The 16,262-nt window shown below is 35.7% G+C and overlaps 1 protein-coding gene across 2 annotated transcripts; it reads left to right on the top strand.

Annotated features, from left to right (window-relative positions):
- Nucleotides 1-190: 190 nt before the first annotated feature.
- On the top strand, nucleotides 191-14,338 carry LOC121367878 (ceramide glucosyltransferase-like). 2 transcript variants are annotated; one of them, XM_041492318.1, is made up of 9 exons: nucleotides 191-348; nucleotides 2,580-2,718; nucleotides 5,370-5,472; nucleotides 6,908-7,009; nucleotides 7,493-7,605; nucleotides 8,415-8,593; nucleotides 9,096-9,182; nucleotides 9,383-9,572; nucleotides 10,767-14,338. In XM_041492318.1, the coding sequence occupies exons 1-9, from the start codon at nucleotides 251-253 to the stop codon at nucleotides 10,947-10,949; spliced, it is 1,194 nt and encodes a 397-aa protein (XP_041348252.1). In that variant the 5' UTR covers nucleotides 191-250; the 3' UTR covers nucleotides 10,950-14,338. The 2 variants fall into 2 exon arrangements, with proteins under 2 accessions (XP_041348252.1, XP_041348253.1); XM_041492319.1 differs by lacking the exon at nucleotides 191-348 and adding an exon at nucleotides 1,756-1,824.
- The last annotated feature ends 1,924 nt before the right edge of the window (nucleotides 14,339-16,262 follow it).

Raw genomic sequence — 16,262 nt, 5'->3', positions numbered from 1 at the left:
ATAAAATCTAAGTAAAGTATAATTTCAGTTGTCAAAAACGGCTTTAATAGTTAAAACTATGCCTTAGTGTTTAAAAACTAGAGTATATCCCTTTAATTTGAAACGTTTGAGTAACAGACGTTTACAAGTTGAATCATGTTTGGCGTAGGGATAGCAGTAGCAAAATGTTGTCACGTGTGCGCATGTCAGGTCTCGCATGCCAGTGGGTTTAGTCCTTCTGCATCATTCATAACCAAATCATCATGTCGATATGTCTGTAGGCCACATCGTGGTAATATGTATTGCTATCGTAATCTTAATAGGATGGCTCTTCGAATGGTGTGTTCACTTTATGGCCCTCATATATGGGTAAGTTTGGACATTTTAAAAATAAAATAACATTTTCCGTACATGATCATGATGATGAAGATATGAGGGGGTGTGGCATTCTGATCTGTCAGTGTCAAACGGGAGCTACATTGTTACAGACAATAATGAGACATTATAAAACGATTCATGTGAAATATGGCAGTGTACGGTTCTTGTCTGTACATGGTTTACTAAACAGGGCGGCAATATAGTTATTAACTTATCTGGCGATTTTGTTTATTTATTTGATAGAACAGTAATTATTTGGCTTTGGCGTTATCGATACTCCCTTGATTTTGTAAACAATTCGAATCAAAAAAATATCGGATTCGGAATCAGTATCAGAATTTGTTCATTTGACAGTGTAGTACCCTTAAATTATGTGTCAACGGAAATGTTATAGACAAAAACAAGATATCAAATTATTTTCACTGATAACTTTACTTACATTACCTGGGTAAACATAATTGGAAACTGAATAAAAAAATAAAAAAAACTTTTTTTAAATTTTTTTCAGGGGGGAGGGGCGTTCAGAGACATCATTAAAATTTTCATACAGAATATTCAAATATCATTTATTTAGTTACATTTTATTATATGGTGGATCAGAAATATTCTTAGTGACTTACTGAATTCAGTATGTCTTAGCCAAATAAAATGCAACAAAAGCTTTTATTACTGTAGGGTAAATTAACCAGTTCCCTAATTATTATTCTGGCAAGCTTGTCAAAGTTATGAATGGTTTTTCAAAATTCAATTTCAAATCATACTTGTCATCTGACAACCTACCTGTAGACCCTGTATGCTTGTATGTCATGTCAGTGTTTCTGCCAGAAAGAAATCTTTGGGTATGGAGCTATGGAATTGAATGCAACCACAGTCAAAAGGGGGTATGGGAGGCCTTCCCCAGAAGGAAAATGGGTTAGATTTAGGGTTAGGGTTAAGAAAAGCATACAATAATAATAAAGAGTCATTAATTTTGTCAAAAGGGTAACTTAAAAAAAAAAAATCTGCAAAACATCTGGGTATGGCACCATACCTATTTTACCCTCTGTCAGAAACCCTGTATGTTCATACATGTATATACATGTAGTATATAAACACACGTGCATGTACATTGTGTATAATGTCGATATAAATAATACATGTATGTACATGTATTCAAATGTTTCCCCAGGATTAGGTTTACAAGGATAACAAGAATTTAAAGGCTACAAAGTGAGCATAACACACCATCACACATCCACAGACACAAAATTAATTTTCAGACAATATTTGATGATTAACAACTTAAACATTTCAATGTGTACATACATACGTGTACATGTATGCATTAATGGATCTATCGTTGCTAGTAGTCAGATGAGTATTTGTGTGATGGCATCAGATTCTCTCTCTAACATTCCAGATTACAAACATGCATTAGAATAAGACAAGAATGGTCATTCCGATTAGCAAGAGCAGGGCTAGATCTGGGTGAGCAAAACATTTTGCCTAATTGTCTAATAAACTTCAAAAATTGCAGAAATAAACTTTTATTTTCAAAAAAATGTCAATTATCACATGAATTTTTTTTGCAAAATTAAAATAAAATTCGCCAACTGCTTTCAAAATTCACAACTGGCGAATTTGGCGAGTGCCAGAGCTAGCCCTGCAAGAGTCACTGGCGTAGGAAGCAGGGGAGGGGGCAGGTGTCCCCCCCCCCCCCACGTTTCAGCTAGTTTGCTTCATATTTGATTTATAATAGTGTAAAAGTGTGTAAATATAAAAGGGTGCTCCCCCCTCCCACACTTTTTGGCACCTTCCTACGCCACTGAGAGTTTACCACATGTTAAGTATGGTACAGTTAGAACAGTGATATGAAAGAAGAACAATGTATCAGTGGGTCTATGAAGGGTTATAAAATTTAATACTTATTTTGATGCCTTATAAATCACAATTATCTTACTTGTCACATTTAAAGCCGCAGACTAGGTTTTTTCCCAGCTATTTCAACTCTCTTTTTTTTTTTTTTACCATTAACTTGCAAATGTCTTAAAATAATAGCTAAATTATCCATTTTGACAAATCCAGTGTGTTTTTGGTTGTCCAGGTTTTTGTAGTTGTTGAAAATACATTTTACATAAAATAAAAGGGTATGTAGGCCTACCGGGTACATGTACTTCTGGAACTAAGGTCAACAACTTGACAATGTGCAGAAGTGTTATAAACTAAATTCCTTTCTGTTGCAGAAAATGGAACCTTCACCACATGAACGAGCCCTTGTCACCTGAAGACATTGTAGGGGTCAGCATCATTAAACCACTGACGGGTGTTGATCCAAACCTGAAAATCAATCTCGAAACTTTCTTTACAATGAAATATCCTTTGGTAAGTTTGACATATCATTAAATTAAATATATACCATTATTATATATTAAACAGAAATGTTCTTTGCAACTTGTCAAGACAAGGTAGTTTTCAACATTGTTTAGGTATTCTAATTTAGTAATTATCTAAATTTGATATAATAGATACGTGTGTACATACATACATGTACATACATACATGATGAAGATACCCTAGGACTCAACCTGAACAGGTATTTTGTTTTGCTCAGTTTTCAGAAAGGTTTATTTTCAAACATTTTATTTTATTTAGTAGTTAGTAGTTTAAATTGTCATTCCCCCTGCATATCAAAGTTGAATTTTATGAATTTTGTTCAATATTAATTTGCCGAAAGGGCTAACTGAAAAATCGCATGCCATCATTTTTGCTAGGCCTGCATTATACCTCAGAGAATAAATGTGTCAATCTGTCAAGCTGTTCAGATTATATAACTATATAAGTAATTGAGACACCTTGACCTTTGACACACCATTAAAAGATAGATCAAATAATATGTCAAATATATAGATTTATTGAAAGAGGTTTAATTATGTTACTATTGTAATTGAAACTTGAATTTGACAAAAGATTTTTCATCCTAATTTTCCAAACTGCTAATAATTGTTGGGGTCCAACTTAAACCCTAATTATTTATGTATACTACTCAAAAGAATTTAAGGGTCAAACGATATTTTCGACATTATTTTCTGAATGTCAATTATATTAGCTAGACCATAATGTCACGCATGGTATTGTTCCATTTTGACGAAAGTGGGTCTAAGCAACCCATAAATTAATTAAAATCCACTGTCATTGACACTGTCGACTAGTTCTAATGGCGAAAACATGCTTACATTTGTACGTAAATTAGGGCGAAAGCGAAAGGTCTGCTAAGTGCCCATAACTTGCTTTTTCACAAAGCGCTTCATTTGCACGCTTTGCACGTGTATTCCATGTTCCCAATGCTGAATTTCCGTATAATTGGAGCTTGCGTTCGTGTACGGTGCACACTCCAAATTCGACAATGGTACGACTTCAACTGACTATCGAAGATCGAGGAACGGCTATTGCTTGGCTTCAGGATGGCAGTACGCAAAGAAATGTTGCTCTGAGACTTGGTGTCAGTCAGAGTGTCGTTGGCGACTGTGGCAACGGTACCAAGCAACGAATTCTGTTCGAAATCGTCCACGTTCGGGAAGACCCCGAAGCACTACAAATAGAGAGGACCGCTACATCACCAATATGGCTCTACGCCAACGCACAACCACTGCACGCCGATTACGTGACAATCTGCGGACTGCGACTGGAACTCGAGTGTCTGATCAAACCATACTCAATCGTCTGAGAGCCTATAATCTACGCTGCCGTCGCCAGGCTGTTCGACCACCACTCCTACCACGTCACAGAACGGCCAGACGTCACTGGTGCACGCTTCATCTGCGGTGGCAACGTGTTCAGTGGGGTCGAGTGATGTTCACTGATGAGTCCAGGTTTAGTCTCCAGTTCAACGACGGTCGGGTTCGTGTCTACAGACGTCCTGGGGAGCGCTTCGCTGACGTTAACGTTAGACAAGTCACCGGTTCGGTGGTGACAGCGTCATGGTGTGGGGCGGCATCTCTATCCACCACAGGACCCCCCTCTATGTGGTGGATGGCAATCTGAATGGAATCCGCTATCTGAATGAGATTATCCGGCCGTTGGTTCTCCCAGGCCTTCAGCAGATTGGCGGCGGGGTAGTTCTGCAGGATGACAATGCCAGACCCCACCGCGCCAGGGTGGTAACGGACTTTCTCAGACAACAAGGTATCGCCAGGATGGATTGGCCAGCATATTCGCGTGACTTGGCCCCAATAGAGCACGCCTGGGACGAATTAGGCAGGAGTGTTCGGGATAACCATGCCCCTCCGGCCAACCTTCATGATCTGGGTCAACTTCTTATGGCAGAGTGGCAGGCCATTCCCCAAGAGTTCTTCAGACGTCTGATCAACAGCATGAGGCACGATGTGTCGAGTGTATTCGCGCCAGGGGTGGATTCACACACTATTAAACGAATGTTCTAATGTGTAAAATCCATGTTTGACAACCTTCAACTTTGACAGCATGTCATGTGACGTTTATTTGTGTTTTTTTGTAAATATGGAACAATAAATAAAAAATTTGGTGTAGTTTACATCATCAATCTAATACACTCTGAAACTTATTTGGTTATAAATTTTTGACCCTTAAATTCTTTTGAGTAGTATATTTATTTTTAAAAAATTAAAAAATATTTTTTTTTTTTTTTTTTTAATTATTATTATTATTGTTATTATAATTGACTAGTTAATACAATGTACTGAATTATCTATGCTGGTTGTATTTTGGAAATAAAATACATTGTTATAAAACTGAGTCACATGTTTGGTTCAAGAGGAAAATACACATTCATTTTTTGGGGGGATTTTATTGGAGGTTTATTGTGCATAAATATATTTGGTTGGGGGAGGGAAGAAAAAAAAGGAAGTTAAGGTTTTAGACCTCAGATAAAAATGTGTTGTTTTTTAATTTAATAATATAATTTAGTTTTAACTAACACTTGTCTGTACATGTGTAATACTTGTTCAATGCTATATGTGTACATCACTGGTGAATGTTTTTTTTAATTTATTTTTCAGTATGAACTACTATTTTCAGTAGAAAATGATAACGATCCAGCCATTTTAGTTGTCAAAAGTCTAATTGAAAGCTATCCAAACGTAGATGCCAAACTATTTATAGGTAAGTACATGTGTATACTGTTAATGAGTATATTGCTTTTGATCTGAATAAACTATAGGGTTTTAATTATTTTACTTCAAATAATTTAAGTATCTAAAGTTGAATACAATATTAATGTTTTTATTTTTCCAACAAATGTATTTTGGTTTTAATTTTTAAAGTTAACATAAATTAAATGTCCATTTTCATGTGAATTAGTTATTACTTATACTTTCCCAAACTCTGTCTGCCATAATATATACAATATATGTGGGTATCCAGGCGTAACTTTGATATTAGACATATGGGTCTACCAGAGGATAGATAGATAGATAATATTTAGCATTCTCATATGCCACTAAGGCTTCAAGCATGTCTATCCCGGGGCCGAGCTCTGGAAAGCCAGGGCTCCGCTCCAGGACACTCTACCAGAGGGAATCAATTATTATATGTTCTGTCACACGTCCAGCGAGCATTGAAGCGTTCGCTTGAGTTGAAGGATTGAAGCACCTCGGTAGACTTATTCTATAAATGATTTTTTTTTTTTTTTACTCCATCCCAGTCAGTGCCCCATAACTGGTATTTCAGCTTGCTCTGAATGTGCATGTTTAAACTCTATGACCTGACCTGACCTGACCTGACCTGCTACTGAAAAAATGTAGCAGGTTTTCTCTGAAGAGTACATACATGTATGTACATGTCACAATTAACAAACGTCTGCCATCCAGTAGCCAAGGATTAATTAATCAGTGTGCTGTAGAGATGTGGTTAAACTTTAAACTTTAAACTTGTACGTGTAAGCTTACCATAAAAAATATATACACAAAATGTGTACATGTAGGAAAGAAAGAAATGTTTTATTTAATGATGCACTCAACACATTTTATTTACGGTTATATGGTGTCAGACATATGATTAAGGACCACACAGATATTGAGAGAGGAAACCCGCTGTCGCCACTTCATGGGCTACTCTTTTCGATTGGCAGCAAGGGATCTTTTATATGCACCATCCCACAGACAGGATAGTACATACCACAGCCTTTGTTACACCAGTTGTGGAGCACTGGCTGGAACGAGAAATAGCCCAATGGGTCCACCGACGGGGATTGATCCTGGACCAACCGTGCATTAAGCGAACACTGTACCACTGGGCTACGTCCCACCCCTGTACATGTAGGAATACAATGACTAACAGAGCAATCAAATAAATATTTTCTTTTTAAGATTTAAATCTGATTCTCATAAAAGAAAACTACAAAGTCCAATCACATGCATAAAAACAAGCATCAAATCTGACATCCCAATATTCTGGCAACGTTTATCAAAAAAATAAATTTCCATATGATCCCTTTCTTTTAAAACTGCTCTTGCCATTTTACTGGTTAAAATTATGAAAAGTCTGCTCTTAGAAAAAACTTATTGACTAATTTTCAGTTTGTCTTTTTATATTTTAGGCAGTCGTTATGTGGGACCAAATGGAAAGATTAACAACATGATTAAGCCTTATGAAGCGTCCAAGCATGACATAGTTCTCGTATCTGACAGTTCTATCAAGAGTAAGTGTTGAATCGTGTTTATTAACAGGGTTTGGAAATTATTCGGTCATTTCGAAACACAATTTGAGATAATGATACACTATGTAAGCTGAATTTTAGCTGCCATATATGAAATAATGAATTAAAGTTGAATATTTGTTGAATATATTTCATAATAAATGCACCAAAAAGGCTAAATCAAGAATTAGTACATGTATTTTGAGCCTTATCTTGTATTTTATTTGGTTATAACAGACTCTGACAACTTGTAAATTTTATGCATGTGAATATACATTGTATATCATTGATTTTATTTCTATTTACAAAGGTTTTAAGTCACTAACATATCTCCATTCCCAGTATATGCATGTATACAGATTTGTAGACTAAAGTTTGTTTAATTGGATAAATGTGATGTAGAACTTATTACCGTTATTAAAAATTTAATTGAATGATCAATTGATATCTGAATGTGTGTCTGATTGTTTGATTTATTTATTTCAGTGAAGGAAAACACACTGATGCAGATGATGACATGTTTGAAACCTGACGTGGGAATGGTACTACAGATGCCCTTTTGTGAAAACAGAAAAGGATTTGCTTCTATTTATGAAAAGGTAGCTTTATTGAAAATAACATAACATAGTCCAACTTCAAAAGAATATTATTAGTTGTCATTTAACTTATTCAACAGGGGTAAAAATGCTTGGGTTTGGCCATAATTTCTTTTTCTTTTTTTTTCATAATTTTTTTTTCTCAAGATAATAATGAAGTACCGTAAATAAAATTCCTTCTGATTCTGATTGTATAGCTGAAACAGTGTATTTCATTATTGCAAAATTTAAAACATGTTTTTATTCAGCATCACATTAGGAATTGCCATACTTACAAAATGTAGCAGTGATGTAGAACTAAATGATGTAAATGTTTTCCACTAATTTGGTAGATTTGCCCTTGTAGATAATTCACTTTGGCCATCTCAATTAACAGCCCACTGTATAAATGACACATCTTCCATTCAAGTGGGGTAGAACGTGGCACTGTGGTAAAGCCCATACAGGTCTGCTGCACTGTTATTCTAGGATTCATCCTGTTGGTTGGCGTATTGGGCTATTTCACGTTCCAGCCAGTGCTTCACAGCTGGCCATAGTATATACTATCTTGTCTGTAGGATGGTGCATATAAAAGATCTCTTGCTTCTAATAAAAAAGAGTAGCCTATGTAGTAGCAGCAGCAGGTTTCCTCTCTAATTATGTCTGTGGTTCTTAGCTATATAACTAGTTAAAATGTGTTGAGTTAGTTGTTAAATAAAAATAAAAAATAAAAAATCTTTATTCTTTTCATTGATTTTATCTCTATTTGTTATGTAAATTTGTTGGGTGATTTTAATGGACATGTTTGACTCTACTTGCATCCTTTGTTACAGGTTTACTTTGGAACAATGCAAGCACGGAATTGTCTATCTGCCAACCTTGTGGGAATTAACTGTTCTACAGGAATGTCATGTCTCATGAGAAAGGATATTTTAGACCAAGCTGGTGGAATGGCAACTTTTGGAAAATATCTGGCAGAGGATTACTTTTTTGCAGAAGTTTTTAGAAAAAAGTAAGCATGTTATGTGTCAGCATTATAGACTTTAATGGGTTCTTTGATTGTGTTGTTTACCTTCCCAACCAATGACTGGTATATCACAGGTCAGGGTATGTACTGTCCTGTCTGTGGAAAGTACATATAAAAGATCCCTTGCTGCTAATGGAAAAACATAACAGGTTTCCTCTAAGACAATGTGTCAAAAATTACCCAATGTTTGACATCCAATAACCAATAATTCATAAATCAATGTGCTCTAGTGGTGTTGTACATTGAATTTGTTTATAGTCTTTGCTTACAGAGCTAGAGATGAGATAACTACGTAGGCGTAAACTTAAATGTGTCTATGATGTCCAATTTTATTAAAGTTGAATAACATTACTATGGCGTTAGAGTTTTGACATTGGAGTTCGAGCCAGGAATTCATCTACAAAATAGCTTTTCCTACAATTCATGCATAAAATTGAAATACCATTTGGATATTTGTAACATTTTGTTTCTTGCTGGTGTTTTTCAGTAATTACAGAGTAGTGCTATGTGCACTTCCAGCCTTGCAGAATTCTGGATCAGCTAATATAAAAGATTTCAACCAGAGACTTGTAAGGTTAGTTTAGTACTGCAGCGTCATTTTATATTTATTACATTTTTTTTTTGTTGGGGATTTTATTTCTTTAAAAAAAAAAAATTCTTTTAAAAAAAATTTTTTTTTAATTACTTTTTTTCTGTTATTTTTAAAATTATTTATTTAATTACTCACATATTTAAAATGTTTCTAACTTATATTCTCAATAATTATTTGTGTAGGTGGTGTAAGCTGCGGTTTGCGATGCTGCCTCACTTGATGTTTCTGGAGCCGATATCCGAGTGTATAATCATGGGCGTATGTGCGGCATTGGCGTTCCAGTATCTCTTCGACTTCAGCCCCCTCGCCTTCTTCCTCCTTCACGTGCTCGTCTGGTTTCTGCTCGACTATTTACTCATCTCGATGTGTGAGGTACGTTCCCTTAGGTCGCCAAAACTTTGTTTATTTTCTGCAGTCTGGCTAAATTGCTCAAATCACCTTCAAACTTTGGATGAGCACTCACATTTTTTTTTGGCCTTTAATTTTGACCAGACATGTCATTCTCAACTTGAATGAATATATGTTTTCCAAATTCCACCCACCTCAAACTTACACCCTGCCCCCTTCCCCTCCTATCCTGGAATTAGTCACTGGCGATGTCCGAGATTAAGTCCGGGATGGGCATGCCTGAACCTCTTTTGGATATGGGCACGTAAAAAGAGTTCCCATACCTTAGGTCATGTAGGTGGAGAATGTATCATTGAAAAGCACAAGTCTGTTTGTTGACAGTATTATTGAACTCGATACAACATACAACTGGACAAAAGATGATTTCAGCTTATACACAAGGCCGATGATTTTGTACTAGATATTTAGGATCAAACTAAGACGTCAGCTAATACACGGCAATATACGGTAGGCAATATCTACTAAAAAGCATCAATGGATCTTTTATATGTAGGACATTTTACCACTGCCTTGATGTACCATATGCATAGCACTGGTTGGGATGGGGAAACCTAAAATCCATTGAGGCGACCAGTCTTATTTGTTATAAAAAAAGGCCAAAATTGTTTGTGTGTTCGTCTCTTAACACTTGGCCATAGAAATTAGAATATTTCATATGAGCCAAAGTAATTTTTAATCATATGGGTAATAAGTTGAATTATCAGATGATTTAGTAATACACCTATAGTAGATGGTCTGTTCTTTACCATAATTAAGTCTCTGTGACATTAAGAGCAGTGTCTATGAAATTCATTTCCCTTAGTGGAACCTTCAAGTTATTTGTTTTTCTAACTGGTGCTCTAAATGCTATGTCATATCCTGGGGATTTTCTGTGTGAAAGTATTTGTAAGATACCCTGTTCTGAAATAAAGAGTAGAATATGTAGGCTTTTGTCTCACAGCTGATCATGATTTTGACATTTAATAACTGCTGATCAAATAATGTTCTAGGGTGTCTTTGAGTATTTATAAATTTAGTATTTAAAGAAGACTTTATGAATTCACTGTTCTATGTCCATACTAAATAAAAGTATTAAATAGTTTATATGCTATTTTTCTTTTCTTTTTTCTCTTTCTTAAAAAAAAAAATGTATTCTTGATTTGTTTCTCTTTTTTACAGGGAGGACCATTCCATATTACTAAATTTGAATTTTTGGCAGCATGGCTTCTACGAGAGTTTCTTGTTTTCTATGTGTTTTTTCAAAGTCAAAAATCTTCGCTGATAACTTGGCGGAATAAACACTACAGATTGCAATGGGGAGGGTTAGTGGAGGAGGTGTACAGGGAGCATTCAGCAGTTTGAGTGTCCGGGCATAATCACAATATCAACAAGTTCCATTCAGCAGTTTGAGTGTCAGGGCATAATTACACAATATCAACAAGTTCCATTCAGCAGTTTGAGTGTTAGGGCGTAATCACAATATCAACAAGTTCCATTCAGCAGTTTGAATGTCAGGGCATAATCACAATATCAACAAGTTCCATTTTACAGTTTGACTTTACATTATTAACTGAGGAGTTAAAATTAGGATGTTGACAAGATCCTTTCATCAGACATACGGTAAACAGAATATGAACAAGCTCCATTCAGCAGTTTGACTTTATGTTATTACCCGAGGAGTTAAAATTAAGATGTCAACCAGATCCTTCATCAGACATAATTAGAATATCAACAAGCTCTATTTGTCAGATAGTATTATATCAACAAACTCCTTTTAGCCGATGCAATTAGCTCCATTTAAGAGATATAATAGAGATGTCAGCAAACTCCATTCCAGACATAATTAGGATGTCAGCAAACTAGATCAGAAGACATAATTAGGATATTGGCAAGCTGCATTCAGAAGTGCATCTCTTGTTATGACTCCACAGTTATTTTAATTAGGATATTGAGGCTTTATGAGTTTGGAATGACTTTTTGATGCTAGTCTGAATATCTATAATGACAATCACTTGTTTTATATTGTATTGGGATTATTAGTTACTGTTTAATAAGCCCAGTCTTATTTATTTTACACTATTTATATTATGAAAGAAGTCATAATGACTCGTCTAATTCCTATGACCTTCTTACTTCAGTTGTTTAAAACTTATTGAATATAAGGCCATTCATTTAAATTAAATCGGTTGACTTTAAACTAAAACAAATATGATTGAATAGGCTTTTTCCTCCTTCACTATGTATCTGACCTACATTTAAACATTCCATGGATAACAGTGGGTGTTTAGCCATATCTGTGAAGTTGTGATATATATTGCTCGGCATCTTGGATGTTATTGAAAATGTTTGCCCATATTTTTAAAAAACTGTCTTAGGGCTAAGATATTGTAAAACTGTCATAGACTATCGCTATCAGTCATACATTAACTAAATAGTTATATATTTATTATTATTATTATTATTATACAACTTCGATCATTCCATTAATATTTAACAGGTTTACTGATCTCTGGTGTGTATTTGTTAATGTTTTAATACATCTGGGCTGACATGTTTTTTTTTTTTAGCAGTGAGGTGTTACAAAATACACTTGATAAAAATCTGAATTATTGTAAAAACAATTTGAGATCTACTGAATCATTAGCTCCAAATGAACTATTGTGACGTGCTGTCCATCAATCTAAACATATGTACATTTGTCCAGTTACATAAAATTACTTTGAGCTGTAACATTTGACTGTGGATGGAAATGGGTGGGACAGTTGCTAATCTCCAACTCTCGGAGCCTAAATTCAAACACAAAAAGTGGTAAAGTGTTTCTGAATTGAATGTATGAAGCTTTGTGTCCAATATAGCACTAAGCTTTAAACAAACCACAGAAGTATTAAGACAGTTAAACCTGATTTGGGGTTCCTGTGTAGCTTTCTACACTCTTCAAAATCCTTTGGGTGTTTCAGTAGATGTCTATACTTTATAAAACTTAATTGAATCAAAACTTGCAATTTGGTACATACATGTATATCTGGAATATGGTTCTTGGACAAAAATGAAATGGTCCTACAGAATCCAGTTTGGTATCTCACTGGTCTATAGAGTTATACTGAATCTCACATTCATATTGCAATTTATTTTGAAAAGTTGTGTTGATTTCATTCCAGTCAGGAAATGGTTGTTGAAAGGATATTGTCTTCTCTTCACTGAATGGTTGTAAATGGTTGTTTCCGTCTCGTTAATGAATGGTTGAAGAAGTTATAACACATCATAGCTCTTTTCATAGAATGGTTAGAGAAATTGTCTTTTATCCCTCCATAACAGTTTAATCATTTATACTGTCCGACCATTTTTCATTAAATAATTTGTACTGTTTGCTCTCTAATGCTGAATGGTTGAAGAAATTGTACTGTGCCCCTTTTATTCAGCGAATGGTTGTGAAAAATTATACCGTCTCTCCCCTTGTTACTGAATGGTTACAATAGGGCAAGCTTTACATGTATGCATTGACAGTTTACTGGTTATCATTGTTGATGTTTGTTTTTGTATTTGTGTTGAATGTTCCCCCACACACAGTATCTGAATCCTATAAAGCAACTTGTTTACAAGAGCTTCCCACTGACAGAGAAATGACGATTCTGTGTGTGGCTATTTACATGTATATCAAGCCAGTATACTTTCTAAGTGACCCGGGTCTGTCGGCATTCTTTGCAGCAAAACGTGCACAGTCACCCTGACTGGAATAATGATGCGATTCTGAATACCATTTGCTGTGTATACATTCAGAAACATGATCGAGGCATGGTCAACATAAACCCCTCATGTCTGATTGTTGTACATGCAAGATTTCAGCTTTGTGGAAAGTTTGGGAATAATGGCAGATCATGGGAACTAAAGGTGTTGCTGAGCTTGACATGTTATGCATAACATGCTGATATTGACATTTTTTGTGTGAAACCTGTTTTCACATTACTTATGTTGTTTTTTCTGTCTTAAGTGACAATGCTAACAGGGAACATTTTGTTTGTGTCACAATTCTCTATATTTCAGAGATCACTACACAATTTTAAAACATTAAACAGTAGTTGCTAATCAATTTTCACTTGACTAAAAATATCGCTAATCAAGATTTTTAAAACAAAATGTTCCCTGGCTAATGAACTAAAAGTCAAATGTTGTTGTCAAATTGATTTATTTGTATCGCGTCAGCTTTTGCAGTATCACAATATACCTCTTAGTACCCAATATTAGATGGGGAATGGAATTATAAAGCAAGATTGGCTATTTTTATTTTGGTGTCATATATTGAAATATGCAGATGTATGTGTATTTTATATATATATATATATATATATATATATATGCATATATGCATATATATGCATATATATTTATTTCTAAGAAATAATTTTCAAATGGAATAAAAATATTACCATATCGTAAATATAACTTCTGTTTGTAATTTTCTTTACTTGAATCAGAAGTATCTATATTATTATTGATAAACGTTTCATATATTTTTTGTTGATCTACCTCATCAGTACACGTACGTAATATGTTGAGGCTGTGAAAATGTTTCAGATTATTCTTTTCTACATCTGATCCTTATAATTTATTTACATAATTAATTTCTTAAAACTTCTTTCTATAACTACCTAATTTTCTTCTTTCACGAATATCATTTACATCTTTCTTGTATATGGATGTTAAATGATTTAGGCTTGATAATTAATATACTCAATAAAACTGTCCTTTTCCTATCTTGTGTTTTTGTTTTATTATTATTATTTACGTACATGTAGGTATTAGGCCTACTAAGCAAACTATTATAAAGTTCAAATTGTGAATAAATTTGTAGAAGCTGGAAGTGGTTCGATGATAGTTCGTGACTAAGCATGTTTATGCTATTTCAAACGAGAATAGGTGAACATGTACGCACACAAACACGGGCATAGGCACAGTATTTGCAATCACAACAACAAAATGATATAACATTTGACATGGATGAGCTTCTGCAGTGGGTGGTGGTTCTAGACTGGCTGCCGAAGTTTATAGGAGGGTCGACTCTGGCTCCCCGGAAAATGTATTGGGGAATGGATGGGAGGGGGTGCCATCTCCGAAACTCTGGCGCCTGACGAGTCGATGGAACTGAAATATTTCGAGAAGTATTTCCAAGACTGAACCTAATTAGGAGAGGGCCTCGTAAGTTGGATAACTTGTACCCAATCGTGTGTGTGTGTGTATTATATACATTTATATATATATATACGTATACTCTGTCAAAAAAGAAACGCATAGGCGAAATATTCGTGGAATTATCTCTTTAATACAAAGTGGCATAATTTCGTTATTTATGATCGTATCACAGTCAAATGTGACATGAGTATGTGATAATGTTCTTGCTATGGAATGACGGCAGTGGAGGCGTTTTAGTCACCAGTGTCGCACGAGGGCGCTGAAATCGGTACCTTGTGTGGCCACCAGCAGCAGCAATCACTAGGAAATCCATTGTTACACGTGCCGTATGCGGCCTGGCATTGTCCTGCTGAAAGAATTCTCTCTGTCGATCCAAAATGGGAAGCATGTGACGGCGAAGAATTTCATCCCGGTAGCGTACAGCTATCAGGTCGCCTTGTACGAACACAAGTTCACTTCTGTCGGTGTATGAGATGGCTCTCCACACCATGACACTCCCTCCACCGAATCTGTCAACTTGGGCGACGCAGTTGATGGTAAAATGTTCATTGCGCCGTCTGCAAACACGTCCATCACGTCGCTGTAGAAGAAAATGTGACTCTTCGCTCAATCCGATTAAAATTAGCTCTACTGGTCTACCAGTAGATCTAGCAGCATTGCGTGGACTCCCATATCCAGGTGACATTTCATCTATAAATAATTTAAATATCGACCAATTACACTTCGCCTTTTATAGCGTTATTCGGGAGCATACAAATTCTAAAAATATCGGGCGTGACTATTCATGCAATAGGCGAACTTGGTGGTCTATTTCAACATTGAAAAAATAGGGGGAAAAGTGCAGCAATAAATTCTGGATTGTATAATAGTATAAACAGATTTAATGGCTATACCATCACGCATTTTTTTCTCGTTTTGAAACTAATTTTTCGTAATTCACCCGAATCATTTCGTATACCCTCGACATAATCCCGAATGTTTTCAAATTCTTTTCAAATCACTGAGATAGGCCCCGGGACGGACATGCTCGAAACTCTAGTGGTATATGAGCATGTAAAAATTATTCGCACTCGCACTCAAATCACTTGCATGATTTTTCAAGTAAGGTTTTGATTGGTCGAATGAAAGGTCAACTGGACAGAAGCTCCAACGGGCTGCTGTTAGATCCACATGTAATAGTGGAGCCAACTTTAATTAGATTGCTCGTTGCTGAACCATACTCGCTGCCAGTTTCCCCAAGTTCCACCCCTGTACATTCGTGCACCAGTGAACACGTAAATGTCGATGTTGACGTTGCAGGACGGAGCCAACATACGGTCTCCTAGCCCGTAAACCAGCTTCTCGAAGTCGGTTCCGAATGGTTTGTGCAGACACCTTCTCAAACCAGGTATGCGTCCAGCAGTGTTCGTTGCTGTGGCAGTTCGGTGACGCAAGTGCAGAACCCTGGTGTAGCGATTTTGTGCTGCAGAGGTCTTCCACTTCTGGGCC

Source organism: Gigantopelta aegis, chromosome 3 (genome assembly GCF_016097555.1).
Source record: "Gigantopelta aegis isolate Gae_Host chromosome 3, Gae_host_genome, whole genome shotgun sequence".
In the NCBI taxonomy this organism is placed as follows: domain Eukaryota; kingdom Metazoa; phylum Mollusca; class Gastropoda; order Neomphalida; family Peltospiridae; genus Gigantopelta; species Gigantopelta aegis.
This window is presented reverse-complemented; position numbering and strand designations above follow the sequence as displayed.